Below are 17,335 nucleotides of genomic sequence, written 5' to 3' on the forward strand. Positions count from 1 at the left end.
TCCGGTTCAGAAAGTGCATTTATTGCGAAAGGAAGACATAGATTGAAAAGAGGCAATACTAAAAGCGGCCATTTTAATAGACAATCAGATATGACGCAACCTATCAAAATTATAAAGTGCTACAAATGTAAACAAACCGGTCACTATAAAAATCAGTGTGCGCAATCGGATAATACTAAACGAAAACAGACCAATGCCTTCAGTGCTGTTTTTCTGAGTGGAAATTTTAATAAGAACAGCTGGTATATCGATAGTGGCGCAAGTAAACACATGACAGCAAACAAAGATAACCTCACGAATGTATCGCATCAGCAGGAAACCAAAGAAATTATTATCGCAAATCAGACTAGAGTTTCAGTGTTGTGTTCTGGCGACGTAAACATCGTTACAGTAGTCAATCGAGAAGAATACGACGTTACAGTTACAGATGTATTGTATGTTCCGAATTTAACCACTAACTTGCTTTCTGTGAGTCAGTTGATTAGGAATGGCAACAATGTAATTTTCAAAGAAGAAATTTGCTATGTTTATAATCAACAGAAAGAACTCGTTGGCCAAGCAGAATTAGTTGATGGTGTGTATAAATTACAAACGTTACAAGTCGATGAAATATTTGCAGCACCTGCAATAACATCATGTGAGACTTGGCACCGGCGATTAGGGCATATCAATAGTAATAGCCTGAATAAAATGAAAAATGGAGCTGTAGATGGAATCACATATCCTGAGGTGGTAAACATAGGCAAATCTTCATGCACTGTTTGTTGTGAAGGCAAACAAACTAGGTTGCCTTTCAAGAAAAGTTCATCAAAAACAGAGGATGTGCTGGAGATTATTCATGCAGATGTTGGAGGTCCTATGGAAAATCAATCGATTGGAGGATCAAGATACTATGTTTTGTTTGTGGATGACTAAAGCAAAATGGCATTTGTTTATTTTATGAAAGCTAAGAATGAAGTGTTCCATTATTTTCAAGAATTTCAGAGAATGGTAGAAAACCAAAAAGAAAAGAAAGTCAAGGTTCTCCGAACTGATAATGGAGGGGAGTTTTGTAGTCGTGAATTTGGCAGTTATTTAAATAAGCAAGGTATAGTTCACCAGAGAACTAATGCTTATACACCAGAACAGAATGGTCTCTGCGAGAGGATGAACAGGTCAGTAGTTGAAAAGGCCAGATGTTTGATCTATGATGCTGGATTAGAGAAGAAGTTCTGGGCAGAAGCCGTCAACACATCAGTATATTTAAGAAATAGATCAGTTGTCACGGGGCTGAATAATAAGACTCCTTATGAAGTATGGACTGGTCAGAAACCAAACCTAAGTCATTTGCGTATATTTGGCAGTGTAGTCATGGTTCACATTCCCAAGGAAAGACGTTTGAAATGGGATAAAAAGGCCAACAAGCTGATTTTTGTAGGTTATGCAGAAAAAACTAAAGGATATAGAGTATATGATCCTGTAACTAACATTGTCACAATCAGCAGAGATGTAGTTGTCATGGAAAGTCCAAACCAGAATATGGTAGAAATACCATTGGAATGTAAGCATCCAGTGGAGGTAACTGAGCAAGAGAATGATTATGAAGAAATTGAGAGCTCTTCCTCTAAAGACGATTGTGGGGATGAAACTTATGTCCCAGAATCTGAAGTTTCAGTGAGTACTTACAGTGATAAGACATTTGACACAGTCTCAGACCCAGGTGTTGAACCAATTGAGCCAGAGCAATTACCCAAACGCACTAGAGTGAGACCAGATAGGTATGGTTACAATAACTTGTGTATGGTGGAGTGTGAAGACAGTAGTCAAGGAGAGATAACACTCGGAGAGGCATTAAATGGTCCAGAAAGTCAATTCTGGCGAGCCAGTATGAAAGAAGAACTAAAATCATTTAGAGAAAATGAAGCTTGGGAAGTGGTGGACAGGCCAAAACAAGCTACAGTGGTTAAGTGTAAGTGGGTGTTAAAGAAAAAAGTGGACAGTGATGATAACATAAGATATCGTGCTCGGTTAGTTGCTAAAGGTTTTACACAGAAAGCAGGAATAGACTATACCGAAACTTTTTCCCCAGTGGTTCGTCACTCAACAATAAGACTATTGTTTGCATTAAGTGTTAAATATAACCTAGATATAACTCACCTTGATGTAACCACAGCATTTTTAAATGGGCATTTAAATGAAGATGTATATATGTGTTTACCTGAGAATTTTGAATGTCATGATAGGGAGAACAAAGTGTTAAAACTAAAGAGGGCAATCTATGGGTTGAAACAATCAGCTAGGGCATGGTATAAGCGTGTAGATGATTGTTTACAATCTTTTAGATATAGAAAGTCAGTGTATGAACCTTGTTTATTTATTAAACATGATAATACTACCAGAACATATATAGCTTTGTTTGTAGATGATTTTTTTATTTTTTCTGATTGTAAAAGAGAAACTGAATGTCTTAAGGCTGAACTAAAATCTAAATTTAAATTAAAAGACTTGGGAGACATTAGACAGTGCTTAGGTATGAGGGTCAGAAGAAAAAAAGATGAGATTTTTGTAGACCAGGAACAATTTGTTGATCATTTGTTGAATAAGTTTAATATGAAAAATTGTAAACCAGTTAGTACACCTATGGAGGTAAATTTAAAGCTTAAAAAGGGAGACACTTGTTGTACTCAGTATCCTTACCAGCAATTAATAGGAAGTTTGCTTTATTTATCAATGTTAACCCGTCCTGATATATTTTATTCTGTTTGTTACCTAAGTCAGTTTAATAATAATTATAATGAAACACATTGGAACCATGTAAAACGTGTTTTAAAGTACTTGCAAAAAACAAAACATTTTGGTTTAAAATATGTCAAGGATGATTTAGATTTAATAGGCTATGCGGATGCTGATTGGGCATCAGATTGTGTGGACCGTAAGTCTTATACAGGTTTTATGTTTAAGATGTCTGGTAGTGTCGTCTCATTTGAATGTAAAAAACAATTAACAATAGCTTTGTCTAGCACAGAAGCTGAGTATATGGCTATATGTGAGGCAAGTAAAGAAGCCATTTATTTAAGGAACTTGTTAATAGAATTGAAATGTAGAAATGAGTCACCTATACTATTATATAATGACAACCAGAGTGCAAAATTGTTAACTAAACATAGTTTATTTCATAAAAGAAGCAAGCATATTGATGTTAGATTTCATTTTGTTAGAACAGCTGTTGAAAATAATTTTATTGTAATAGAGTACTTAAATACAAATGATATGCCAGCAGATATATTAACAAAAAGTTTATGTTGCCAGAAACATTATAATTTTGTTAACCAGTTAGGTGTCACTCCATTGTAGAATGAAATTTGTTCACTATGTTTCAAATGATTAGTTGTTTTTTCTTTTGTCTATATGTCAATTATTTTGATAAGGGAGTGTGTTAAATATGTATCAAAATAATGTTTATGTACTATTAGTGACATCTAGTTTGTTATAAAGAAAGTACTCATTTGTGGGTCTATGTATGATTGTCATTGAATTAAAGTTAGTCTGTCAACGTCCACCGTTGTTTCATTATTATACAGTGTGTCACGACACAGTCGTAAATGTCCTTTTTATTATGTACTAGCTGACCCGGCGAACTTCGTACCGCCTAACAGTCAATGAATGTCGTGTTACTTTTTAGCTGAACTAATTTAGGCTTTGATGAACGTAAAACAATGATACAAAATAATATATTTATATTGATATAAACAAAAAGAAAACAAAAGTATTTTATTATGATGAATGATGATGAAAACATACATACAGAATGAGAATAAAAATAAAAAATAATAATTAAGTACTTCAAACTCATGTCAGAAAAAAATGATTGAAAACTATGTTGTGCAGATTGGGAAAAAAAAACTCGGTTTAATTCATTAATAGGACTTTCATTCAAGCACTTTGTGGTAAACGACATTCTTTGTTTATTGGTCAGGCGCAAGAACAAATAAGCGGATGGTTTGCCGACACGTGAGCATGCCACGTACAATTGATCATGAGAAAAACGTGCATTTTCTAGATAGAGGCCACAAATAGTCAAGGATTGGCCCTGTGATTTGTTGATCGTCATGGCGAAGGCAAGACGAATCGGGAATTGAATTCGTTTAAACTCAAAGGGCATATCCGTTGGGATCATCGGAATGCTTGGAATAAGAACTTCCTCATCTTTAAATTTTCCTTTAAGTATCGACGCGTGAACCATTTCTTCTTGCACTTCGAAGATTATTCCTCTGTTCATCTGTACGATAAGCTCGACGATTCCTCGTTTCTAACCTAGCCGTTTCACGGGCTGCCTCTCTTTGCTCTTATGTTTGAGAAGCACGAATTAAGGCCCTTCTTTGCTCCATACTAACGCGGCGCTGTTCTCGTGCAATTTCTCGTTCTCCATCAGATAATTGACTCGCGATATTCCGTTGCCTAATTGCATTACGGCTTCGCTGGGAAAGATTAGATCTTCTAGGACGCGGCATTGTTATAAAAATGTGCACTCGCATAAAACCACCAAATATAAAGGCCGATTTACATTATCTTAGTGTTTAGGAGAGTGCTTTAGGATAGTACTTTAGTTGAAACATGTAAACGCTACTTGCTTTAGTAAACGCTACGCTAAAGAACTTGCCTTTCAAGTTGTACTAAAGCACTCTCCTAAACACTAAGATACTGTAAATCGGCCTTAATAACAGTGCCTGAACTTTCGAGACATAGACAATAGCTCAAAGAGTATTATATAACCACTACGTATGAATAGCTTATCAAGAAAAATCATAGACAACCTATAAAAAGACATTTACACATTTTTGTTAACCTGAAAAAAAAATTTCTTAATCTTATAACCTTTACAAACTTATTTTTTATTCCCTAAATTCCGTTCCTTTCCGATGATTTTATGTTTTAACTGTAGAATAAATCTTAGGTATTATTTTCGGGAATTAAATAATTTTCGAAAATTAATGTCTAAAAAAACAAATATAACAGTACCTGAACTTTGTAGACATTTTACAAAAAATAAATTTCTGAACGCACACATGATGTCTTCAGAAAAAAATAAAGTTGTGGCTTAAAGGTCTCAGCAACCAGGCCATAAGCTCCAAAAAAAATAGTTGTTACACTATTTGACAGGATTGGACAACAAATGTTTGACATGTAATAAACAAATCGGCATCTATTGAAATGATTAAGGCTATGTTCACATGTAACGCGCGTTAACGCGCGTCAACGCGCGATCAAATTTGAAGAGCGTTCAGATGATGAGCGCTAACGCGCGTTGCGAGAGTACTCGTCAGTCTAGTTCGGTAGAACGTAGAAAATGGACGTGGAAGAGGCTATTATTTTGTGGTTATATTATAAAGAAAAATATAGAAAAAGAAAACGTACACATTGGGTTCATCCAATTTTTAAAAAAAATACAAATTATATTATATTTTTTATACAAATTTGCTATATTCCAACTTGCTGACCTTTTTTCTACTTCATCGATTAGTAAGTCGATGTCAATATCTTCTTCAATTTCACTCATTTTAAATGCGAGAACAAAATATAATTACGAAAATTAACAAAATTACATGCGATAGCGATGAAAGCGCGCGCTCATCTGAACAGTAAACGGACATTACATTAATATCAAAGCGCGCGTCAACGCGCGATCACCTGCGTCTAGAGACTTTTTCTCTGAGCGCCGCGTTGACGCGCGTTAACGCGCGCTCATGTGAACAGTTGTATGAAAATACCACAATGTCTAGTCGCGCGATTTGAAAACGCGCGTCAAGTTTTTGCCATCTGAACATAGCCTAAGTATTCATTACACATATCGAGTTTTCATTGTTTTTAATGATGTATTCTGCTATTCGGGACGGAAACAAATCCAACAAATCAAAAACCATGGCAATCGGTCCAGCCGTTCTCGAGTTATAAGTGTTGTAACAAACACGACTTTCTTTTATATATATAGATAATAAAGTTTTTTTCTTTTAACATGTGTGATGTTGCCTCATAAATAAAATAGATAAAAATATATATCTTTGTACGTCCACATTTAAATAATGATAAGATACAAACAGGTGACAAATTTCGCATCCGTGGATCCGGTTGGCAAATGATTCTCTTTGTTAACAATGACTAATTTGTTTTAAAGTTCAAGGAAATCACGAAAAATTTATTGCGGGATTACTGTGTTAAGATAAATCTTAAGATTCTTTGGATTTTTGTGTCTCTTCTATCTTTTCTACATCCACCAGTTATAAATGGTTCCATTGTCTTCTACAGCCCTTTTTCTGTATTAGTTTCTTGATTTTTTTTTTAATTACACGCCATCGTTGGGCCTAGCTCATTCCGGATTTCTCACAATGCTTTCCTTCAACGTACGAGTGAGCGTAAAACGAGCAAATTGACTGAAAGGATATTGGACCACACCACTATGAAGTCATTAGCCAACGCTACAGAACGGTTACTTTAATAGTATAAACCATAGAACTGTGGAGAGCGCTCGGAAGTCAATACTAGAAGAAGTCAAGCAGATTTACTACAATTTATCCCCCCCCCCCCTCCTCTTGTCAGCAAAAGTAAGCAAGCAGCTTTAAAAAATAATAGTAGAAAAAAAAAAATTGATAAACGTATTCATTTTTTGAAGAAATCCTCGAAAATGCATTTCGTTTTCAAGCATAGACAATGTGTAAAAAAAGGAAATAATTACTGTTGACGTAAACACCAAATAAGAAAATCAAAAATCCCCTCCCCTCCTAAAGTGCTTACGTAAAACTTGAACGGCCCCATACGTTTCGGGTGTGATGGGGAATAATATTTCCCACGATTTCTTGTGTATGTATTATTAATACAAGAGATAATTTAATATATCTTTTGCGCCGTATTATTGTGACTTCTTGTATGGAACAGGAAGAAATAAGATTTAAGTACTACGTAATATTTATTTTGTATTCTAGTTTGATAATGTGATATAAGATAAGAATTTAAGATTGCCGGAATCTTAGTAATACAGTAAGTGCGCTGTATGATGTTTTGACCATCTGAAAAAAAAGTATGTATTTATGTTCTATTTAAATCTTCTGGCCACTTGAAAACTCACCCAACCCAGCAGTTGACTGATATGTTGATGGCTTATTGTAAAGCTGGAGTCAAAGCCCCATTCAGTATACAGAATACTTTCCTTCTTTTTTTGGATTAATATCCTCCAGATACATATGTTTGATACATAAATGTTATTAGAATTACTTACAGTAGCATACGCCTGGAGTGAAAGGTCATACATGCCACCAGCAGATAACACAAGCGGTTTGTTGCAGCGGGCCAGGATTAAAAGGATACTGGAACGAACGCCTGGCACCTGCGTTATACCACGCTCCCACCCAGAGAAGTATACAGCCTCCCCAACTGCGGTACTCTAGAATTTATTGGTATTAACAAAAAGTTATGAGAATTATTTTGTAATTTCAACAAGCTATCAAGGAGAAGCTACACAGCTGGTGGGTTCACACATACATAGGAACAATATAATTAAAGTCTTAAGATATGTTTAAAAACTGTCTATATTCTCTTTTATCATTCCGTAGAATTCTGACATTTCATAAGTGTTTCTACTAAAAAAGTCTCGTATTGAAGTTGAGAAATGTGCCCGGCCAAAAAGGTTTGCCAACTCTGTCATGTCAAAAAATGATAGATGTCAGAATTCTACGGAATTAAAAATCAGAGTATAGACATAAAAGGTCTAAAGACAGAAGATATTTTATAACCGCTCAGCATCCAGAGGTGGTAACACAGGTTGTCCGTATTCTGGAGGTATTGTGCGCTCAAAATTTTGAAATTATCGTAATTCAAGTGCCAGTTCTTTCAATAGACAATAAAAAAGTCACTTGTAAATGCAGCTCATTAAAGGCTCATTAAACTGATTAAAAAATATAGTGAGAAAATAACTCGTGAAATTCAGAAGAGATAGAGACAGAGTGATAGTTGACGCTAGGTCTCCTTAGACTCCAGAATCGACTACTTATTTCAGGCTGATTACCTACTTGTCCACAAAAGACAAATGACCAAAGAAACAAACGTTATATACAAAATCCAAGTTGAAGTATTATGTATTGATTTTACCTGAATTTTGACTTCCTCACACCAGCGACAGAGTATGTACAGACCAAACATATTATATCCCAGATACAGTAAACTCATCAGCCACTTCGTTACGTTTACATTCATCGACTGCAAATTTATCGAGCAAATACAATTAATATTAAACGACATGATTTCATCTGTGGTTACGCATTCATCGAATTGTTTTTTTTGTGTTGGTATTATTAATTCGTCATTGGTCTAGTGGTTAGTATGTTCGACTCAAGTGGAGTAGAAATTTAATATGACATTTTCGTAAGAACAAAGTGTATGCATTCATATACATTTATCAGTCCTGTACCTGCTCTCGCGATACTTTGACATGGACAATGGACATATATCATGGCGTACACGGCCAGTCTCAATAGAGATTATCCGAGATGGACTAAAGAATATTTATTATGTTTGATGAATCATTATAAAATAATAAATTATTATAAAAAATACTTATTTTTGTAATTCTTTGTATATGCATTCTCCGCTATGAAACCCGATATATTGAACCATATTTTAATAATATATGCACACATTATCGTACGGGATATTAAATGTTAATTTAGCTTAATAATTTCAGTTTTATTAGTACAGGAGGCTCATCTGATGTTATGTAATTCCGCCCATGGACATTCACACTGTTAGAAGGCTCGCAAGTGCGTTGTCATCCTTCTAGGAATTGGTACGCTTATCTTGAAGGACCCTAAGTCGAATTGTTTCGAACATACTTCAATGGGTAGCAGGTTCCATTTACTGCGTAGAAATCCGCTATTTCGTTTCCTATATGTTTTGAATCCCATAATCATGTACTTGTCACGTCGCCTTCATTTGTGTTATACCTACTCATAGAAATTTGCTTAGTAAAGGTTATTAATTAAAGCATATTTACCGTAGCCACGAGCTGATAACCGATTGAACAAATAAGAGTAGTGCTGACAGCCAGTTGAGCTAACATTGGCGCACTCAATATATCTCGCAGGTCTGATGTGTTACTGAAATATATATTACTTATACAAATATTATTTAAATCATAGTATTCAATTGAATAAATTTTTATTACTAATTTACAAACAGAGATAGTTTAACCGTTGTAGGTACATAGAAACTCGAATGTCTCTATAATCCGAAACTAATTTTTTTTAATGGATCTCTGACGGACTGTTCGCCTTTCGATGGGCTTTGATAGCTCAGCTCGGGCGTCTCCTGCAAGACTCGGATCACGGCTAAGGCCACCGCGAGGACTACCTTTTGGTTTTTACATGTTCTACCATATATGATTCTAAGTACATACGAACTTTAAATGGCATTCTGTACCCTTATTGAAAATTGACATAGATTTGTAGGAAGTAATGTTTTGTAGAAAATTTGATTTGGCATTTGGATATCGAAGCACAATTTAAAATTTTGTAAAATATTACAAATGTTTGATCGTGTTTTTGTTATTAGAAATTTCGGGATTGTAATAGTTAAATTTGTACTAACGGTGCTGTCTTGTCTATAATGAGACGCAGTTAATTAATTATAATAGCCAACTATTTACAAAGATTTTGTAATGATTAAAGTATGAATGGTTGTTAAAAATACTTACTTGAGAATAAACTTATGCTGCTGTGTCAAACTGCCCAATCGGTTTTTGTACTTTTGTCTAAATTTCAAGTTTAAATACAGCTGGGTCTCATCCATACCTGTAAACCTTGCATCAATTATTTCCAATCACAAAAAATAATACAAAAGAAGAAATATAAGGTGCTTTTACATGGAGTTTCTTGCTCTATTTCTGCTCTATATCTAGTCATTTTTTTAATATTTTTAACTTGTAATTTTGACTTTCAAAAGTGCATTTTTAATAGGCCAAATTGAAATAAATGATTTGTCTTTTTTTTTGATACACAACTAATAATATTAGGATATGATAGCTGAAGCAACAGAAGCGTCACCATACTAAGGAAATCTAATATATAAAATTCTCGTGACGCGGTTAGTGGTTAAACTCCTCCGAAACGGCTCGACCGTTTCTCATGAAATGTTGTATGCATATTGGGTATGTCTGAGAATCGGACAACATCTATTTTTGGTCCCCCTAAATGTTAAGGGTAGGCCACCCTTAAATTTTTTTTTTATTTTAGATAAAAATTTTATAATTTTTTTTTATGATACAGCATTAAAAATTACATTCAACCCCTAAATTTCACCCCTCTACGATCAACCCCTGTTTTTTATTATAAATGAAATACATGGCAAAACGATCAGTTTGCCGGATCAGCTAGTATTATATAATAAACGTATGTTTTATATTTCATATATCTTGTTGATCTTGTGAATGTGTTGGCTTTGTATATTGTCTAAGTATTTTCTTTTATACTATAATGTGTAGCTGTAAGATTACTTAAATAAACAAAGCCACAGTGAACCTCGCCGCACATTCTGTTTAACTATAAATGATCGCCTACTTGCCAGACAAATATCAAAAACAAACCTTTAAAGTCCTGTTTGCAATCCCTTAGGATATGTCTGAAGCAATCACTTAATATCGAGTATTGGCATAGCAAATGCATCAAGTGCGCTTGTATTATGAGATCATTTACCATCACAAAATAGGAAATGTACGAGAATACAGTTATAACCACGATGTAGGTTATGGGATAGAGGATTGGGGTTTCATAGTTGAAGGGTAGACGGATGGGTACGCTCAGGTTGTAATCCAAGTCGTCAACAAGGGGGTAGATGTACCTGAAAAAGGTTGCACAAAGGTTTTATAACGGGATTAAATTTGACCACGACTTTACGTTTTATTTTATCACTGATGTGCATAAAGGTAAAAAAATGCTGAACTGGAAATTAAATTCGACTTAGGGTCCTTCAAGAAAAGAGCGTACCAATTCTTAAAAGGCCGGCAACGCACTCGCGAGCCCTCTGGCATTGAGAGTGTCCATGGGCGGCGGTATCACTTAACAGCAAGTTAGGCCATTTGCCCCCGTTCAATAAATTTTTTTTTTATAAAGCTTGGGGACTTAGATTTCTGTATCGGTTTCATGCTCATTTGTTGTTTCTAATAGTAATAGGCAAGCAGGTGATCAGGTTTCTGGGCCTGACACACGCCGTCGACATTCTAGTCCTCGCGTTGTATATCTTCACCTTACGAACTAGTGTTAAATGCGCACATAGATAGAAAGTCATTTGACAGGCGGGGATCGAACCTACGACCTTAGGCATGAGAGTCGCAAGCTGAAGCCACTAGGCCGAAACTGCCGCTAAAGGAATTTTCACTGTTCACTATATTATATATGTAAAGAAACAATTATATTTCTTAGATTAGAACCTTTATATTATTAATTATCTATTATGTGTTAACTGATGTTTCATTTAATTTGATTGTTAGTCTGTGGAAAAGACGCTAGTTTGGCCTTTTATTTACATTTTAATTCGAAAAATGTTTGATAGAACATTTTGGATTTTAAAATAAAAAGGATAAAAGTGATTGTTTTCAAGTAAAAACATATATATGTCTAAGACGTGCGGGCAGTATATCAAAAACTACAAAATCGATTTCTACACTGCTCCTAAGTTGGTTTATATCTGATACTCTATATCTGATCTTGATATGACTTTTATTTATCGATAAATTTAGCACATGTGCTAAATGAACCGCACACTCAAATATTATCTAATTCCAAAATCCAAGTATACGAAGAGGTATTCCAAATTCGGATCACAATTTCATTAAAGAGTTTATTTTGTAACAGTTACTCACCAAGCAATGATAGTACATGTACCGAGACCTAAAATAAGTTTTACGTGACCCTCATTTCTCCTTTGCCACATTTCGAATATTTTCTTTCTTTCTTCAGTTGATAAATCGAAGTGTTCAGAATTCATGGACGAAGCTAGCCGTCTAAACACGCTCTCGTTAGCCAACTGAATAAAAAAAAACATGATAACATAATTAGCAGATTATGAAGAGATGCATTAATAGTATGTAGTAGTAGTTGTAATACACAATTTTTTTTTTCGCTTTCCCGATATATCCCCGACTATGTAGTCGTCGGTGTTAAAAAACTTTCATAAATGGTATTGGTTACCCGAATATTTACTTTCTATTACTATATTACTATTTCTACTACTACATATTTCTTTTGACAACCCCCTGCATGACCCTCACAGCAAATCCCAAAAAGAGGCACCTCAACCTAACATTGAGCAATATTCCCTTCAAACTTGTTTCCGTTGTAATACCCAATATTGTCTCTAATACACAATATTGGGTATTAAAACTTTGGGAGCGCTGCCAAGAAACCCCGATTAGCCAGTGGAAATGGAAAGGTCATACACTCCGAAGAGATTCAAAAAATATCCCCAAGCAAGCTTGATTGAAACCCGCAAGGAAAGCGGAAGCATGGCCCAAGCAAACTTGGTGTCTTACAGTTGCAGATGCGCCAAAGAGATCCGGAAAGACTTGGAACAAAGTGAAATACGACGATTTAGACCAAACGCCCTGTGTCATCCCCTCTAGGTGCTATAGTACATTAAGTCAAGTCAAGTAAATATTTAAGTATTTCTACAGTCTAGAATGAATGGCGGAATAATAACCGCGTTGCATATCTTAAATGGATTTGTACTCTTAGAATAATGTCATTTGCAAATAACATTACAGGTGGTGTTGCCTGTCAAAACTTGCCTTTCAAAACCTCGACGGTGGAATATTGAATATTAAGTTTACAAGGGTGATACTTGCATGAACTTCTGATAATGAATTCACCTTTTACCTTATAGAACTTAAACTAGCTATTTCAGAGAGAGAACGACAGTGACGAAGAAGTTGCTCTATCAAATTGTCTTTACGCTGTGATTAAAAGAGTTTTTGATAAACAACAATAAGATTACCTCCGTTTGGTCAATAGTAATACAGGTCTTATTAGCGGCAACATAAAGTAAAACTTGCGTATAAAGAAAGTTGGAGTATCAGATTAAATGCATCTTTGTACTACTTGTAATCAGGCAAGTCTTTGTTTAGCTTGAAACTTTGTAAGAAAAAAATGTTCGTTGATTTCAACCTTTTTATTTTTCGAATTAAGTTCAAAATTCACCCTTTTTATCATACACTAAATAGTAATTACCTTTTTAGTATACTTATAGAAAGCGCTGAGTTGAATAATAGTGATGTTGACACTATCAATAATAGTGTCTATAGTCCATTGCGATGTCAGGAAATGCCATAATTCACTTACCCATAGCAGAAATAAAAATAGTTTTACTGTTATACTGTATATGGAGTACAATGGTTTTTCATGAAAAAATGATAAACCTGAAACGTGATTATATTTTTATAAAACGTAACGAAGGTTCGATATCCGGCGAATCAAACAATGATTCAGGTAAGACATCTATGGGTGCGCAGTGTTAGCCTAGTGGCTTCAGCGAGCGAATTGCATCCTAGAGGTCATAGCTTCGTTCCCCAGCTAATATAAAACTCGCTCGAACGGTGAAGGAAAACATCGTGAGGAAACCGAATTACCGAGTCGACGAGTGTCAGGGGCTGATCACCTACTTGCCTATTAGATTGACAAATGATCATGAAACAGATACAGAAATGTGAGACCCAGACCTAAAACTGTTCTAGCGCCGTTTTATTTTAAGACGGTTGTCGATGATTTATCTATGAAACAGAAATACTTATTTATATAAACAATAATTAACTATATATTTTCATTCCATAGACAGTACAGTCCGTTATACATAAATTAGTAACAATAATTTCTCAAGCTACGTTAGTACAAGGAGTTATAAAACAACTCTGTGGAGATTGTGCAGCAGTACCGGGAGTGGTCTTTGGTCTATCATTTGCAATATGTGCATCATTACTATTGGTTAAAATAACGAAAAGTGATATTGATAAAGTTAAAGAATGTATGAATGAGACTTTTGGAGAACAGGAATTCCTAATATTTTGATCCGTCCAATTTAAAGTTTTAGCAGCCTACCTCTAGACTTCATTGATTAACTAAATTATATTAGTTTAAATATTTGTATATGCGTATGTAGCAACGTTTTATTCAAGTACGACTAACCCTGAGATCAGGCGTTCGGTACCGGATGGTTCGTTATTTTATCGTTCGAAAATATCGTGAGAAAATCTGTTTTTTAAATTTACAGCACGTCTTTCGCCAACTTCAATTTGGACTCTGGTGAAATGTATTATGTATTTGGTGGCCACATACTAATAAAATATAATAATATGACTACTAAATGTATATATGGCAGCCATGAATAGCCAGCCAACCTATGCTATTTTCTTTACAATAAAAGATGTCACCAACTGCTCTACGTTTTGCTATTACGAAAAGTATATAAATAAGAAGTACTTTTGTAAAAAAAATTAAATCCTTTTTCTACTGTAATATTAACTTTATAAATACCTGCTAAATAAGTAACACGATAGGCAGACTCAAAGTACAACGTTTCAAATCGTCCACTAGATAACTCTAGAGCTTTTGTATGAGTGAGCTTTTGCCACAGATTTTCGAAGCGCTTCATTGTGAATTTTGGTAGGATTTCTGATGTCTTAGTATTTATATAGATACTTAACGTAAAAGGTAATTCAATTTACCTTTGTGTGTATTTCCATTGTATTCGAATTTTAATTATCACCATAAACTTGGTAGAACTGCGCTTTTTGTAGGTTGAGGTATCGAGAAAAGTAGTAAAATCGTTTATTTAATATCTGCATAGTGGCTTAATCATGCATGGTTAAATATTATAACTATATCCTTTTGTTTCAAACTCAAAATTATTTTATTCATATAGGTAAATAAGTACACAAGTACGTCAGTAAAGAGGTTAATGAATTCTAAATTTACATTTACTACCAGTTCGTAAGTCCAAGGCGTAGAGCGCGCAAGAAGAACTGGCAAGAAACACTCTTTTTAACCGCTAAGTTTTGAGTCATAGGAATTGTTTGAACTGGAGCAAATCAATCCCGAGGATTAGGACATTTAAATATTTGTCAAATTTTTAAAAAGCTTTATAGTTAAGTAATTTACTTTGAATTTAATAAATTTAATGTCTAATACATGTAATATATGCTAATAAAAATTATATACCTACAAAAACGAATCACACACTTACGTTGCATAAAAGCGGATTAGCAAAGTTTTATAATCCTTTGACCGGTGAACGTGTCTAAAACTCATACAATTCCCCACACACATCCACCCACACACCTCTCCATTATAACTTACTCTAGGGAGATTTACTGGAACTATTCTAATAATTCAACATTGGCTCATTCATATAACAGACTATTTCGACTTTTCATTTTATTTTTGATCTCAAACATCTCATGTTACATGAAAAATATGTTATAGAAACGATATGTGAACAGGGCAGGATTTAGGTCAGGGCAACCGGGGCTCCAGCCCTGGGACCTCCACAAAAGAGGGGCCCCAACAAAATAATGTTTTAAATTTAGACTAATAAACACTAGTAAACCATTTTTCTTTTAACATATTTTTATTTGTTTGTTAAATTCTAAAAGAATCTACTGGATTTCACAATAAATTATTGATTGAAAAACTCGACGAAATATCTTTTTTCATTTTATTTGAAAAATAATTTTGGACCTCCACTCCTTTATTGTCCTGAGTCCTCCAGATCTCTTAATTCCCCCTGTGTGTGAAAATAACATAAGAACTTTAAAAGACGCAGCGATAGCGATACAGCATACAGCGTTAACTAGACTAGAACATCCTCACAATCGCAATATCACAGCACACAATTTACGAGGGGACTCCTTATATTGAAGAAGTCGCATGGGTTCGCCAAGCAGCCGTAAATGTACAATGTAAATACATAATTATGTAGGAATAAAGAAAAGCAAATAATTAACACAGCAAGGCTTCTAAAACGAAAGCGAAACATAATCTCAACACGATGTAGTACCATCATCGACTCAAAAGTATTCGAAATTTCTTCAAGGTCAAGTCTTTTGAGTGGTGCGTGTGTACAAGATGGTACTTCTTTGGTTCAACATTTCAAAACAGAAATTTCGATACACGCTCTGTTTCATCGGATAGCATCTTTTTGAAAAGAGTTGCCTGTTTTTTCAAATTTTGAAAACAGAGTCAAAAAAAGAGTGTTGACTCCTGAAACTATTGCTCAAGTTGAAAAGCCGCTGCCGTCTAAAGATTATGTAATTCCATTTCTGCCTTAATTTTTTCCTAACTAACATATGTCCGTTTCATGTTTTCCATTGCTATACAAGCGGGTGTTGATTACGCAGATATAAATAAAAGTTGGTGCAATTCCGAGGCTGGAGCTAAACTCAATTATAAACTTGACTTACAAGTAATTTGAATTTAAAATATTATAAACTACTATAGAGACGTCATAAAAATACCAGAACCAACGATACAAAAATACGAAATGATAGATACGGATGAGCTTTCGTATTCTACCCCGACGTCCGATGAAACTCAGCTGCTGGTATTAATCCGGACAACTCCTCTGAACATTCTACGTGTTAAATGGGTTAGAGTGAAGAATGCGGTAGAAGATGTAGAGTGATCTTTACGCAACGCAAAGAATCTGCCCCTTGAGAACAGTACTTCATGTGGTGCCGAATTTGCGCTTTATACAGTTGCAAGCGATGTACGCCCGTGAGGTACCGTTTTGCCTCCAAGCGACCGCTAAACTGAACGTCGTTCGATATATCAACGCCAAGTATTCCGATGCTGGCTGTTGCCTAATGAGTGTCTTCAAATTTGGGGAAAACGTGCAAATTTGTGCCTTCTTGGGCTTAAATTCGGCAACGCACTTGCGAGCCTTCTGCCAGAGTGTCCATGGGCGGCGGTATAACATGACATCAGGTGTGCCTGACCGTTTGCCTTTTATTATATTAAAAATGCGACAAGATTTAGTCGCCCTAGTCCGAGACTACACGTAGCAGAATTTCGACTTCTCAATTTTATTTCATCATAGTACAATGGAAATAATCAACGCATTAATTATTCGTTCATGATCACTGATGACCATTTAAACGATTATATTGGAATCGCTTAATTTCACAATAATTATACACTGTAGAATTGTTGATTAATATTCACCCTAATGTCCAAGCAGCTGGGAAAGTTCAGTGCTAATTTTAAATTGACTGACAGAAATACGATAGGTTTTCTTGAATTGGATGAAAATATTCATTTATTAGCATGGT

The 17,335-nt window shown here is 34.9% G+C and overlaps 1 protein-coding gene across 1 annotated transcript; it reads right to left on the reverse strand.

Annotated features, from left to right (window-relative positions):
- Nucleotides 1–6,927: 6,927 nt before the first annotated feature.
- LOC125063599 (odorant receptor 13a-like) lies at nucleotides 6,928–14,661 on the reverse strand. Its single transcript, XM_047670109.1, has 9 exons — nucleotides 14,544–14,661; nucleotides 13,245–13,432; nucleotides 11,882–12,045; nucleotides 10,607–10,860; nucleotides 9,719–9,815; nucleotides 9,020–9,122; nucleotides 8,119–8,226; nucleotides 7,250–7,414; nucleotides 6,928–7,040 (listed from the first exon to the last, which is right to left on the reverse strand). The coding sequence occupies exons 1-9, from the start codon at nucleotides 14,659–14,661 to the stop codon at nucleotides 6,984–6,986; spliced, it is 1,254 nt and encodes a 417-aa protein (XP_047526065.1). The 3' UTR covers nucleotides 6,928–6,983.
- Nucleotides 14,662–17,335: the final 2,674 nt, after the last annotated feature.

This window comes from Pieris napi, chromosome 3 (genome assembly GCF_905475465.1).
Source record: "Pieris napi chromosome 3, ilPieNapi1.2, whole genome shotgun sequence".
NCBI classification, from domain to species: domain Eukaryota; kingdom Metazoa; phylum Arthropoda; class Insecta; order Lepidoptera; family Pieridae; genus Pieris; species Pieris napi.

Coding starts and splice junctions, on each gene's coding strand:
- LOC125063599 (XM_047670109.1), bottom strand. CDS start 14,661: ATGAAGCGCTTCGAAAATCTGTGGCAAAAGCTCACTCATACAAAAGCT. Junction 10,861..11,881: donor ACATGTACTATCATTGCTTG/GTGAGTAACTGT, acceptor AACCTTTTTCAG/GTACATCTACCCCCTTGTTG. Junction 7,041..7,249: donor CACTCCAGGCGTATGCTACT/GTAAGTAATTCT, acceptor CTTTTTTTTCAG/ATGGTCAAAACATCATACAG.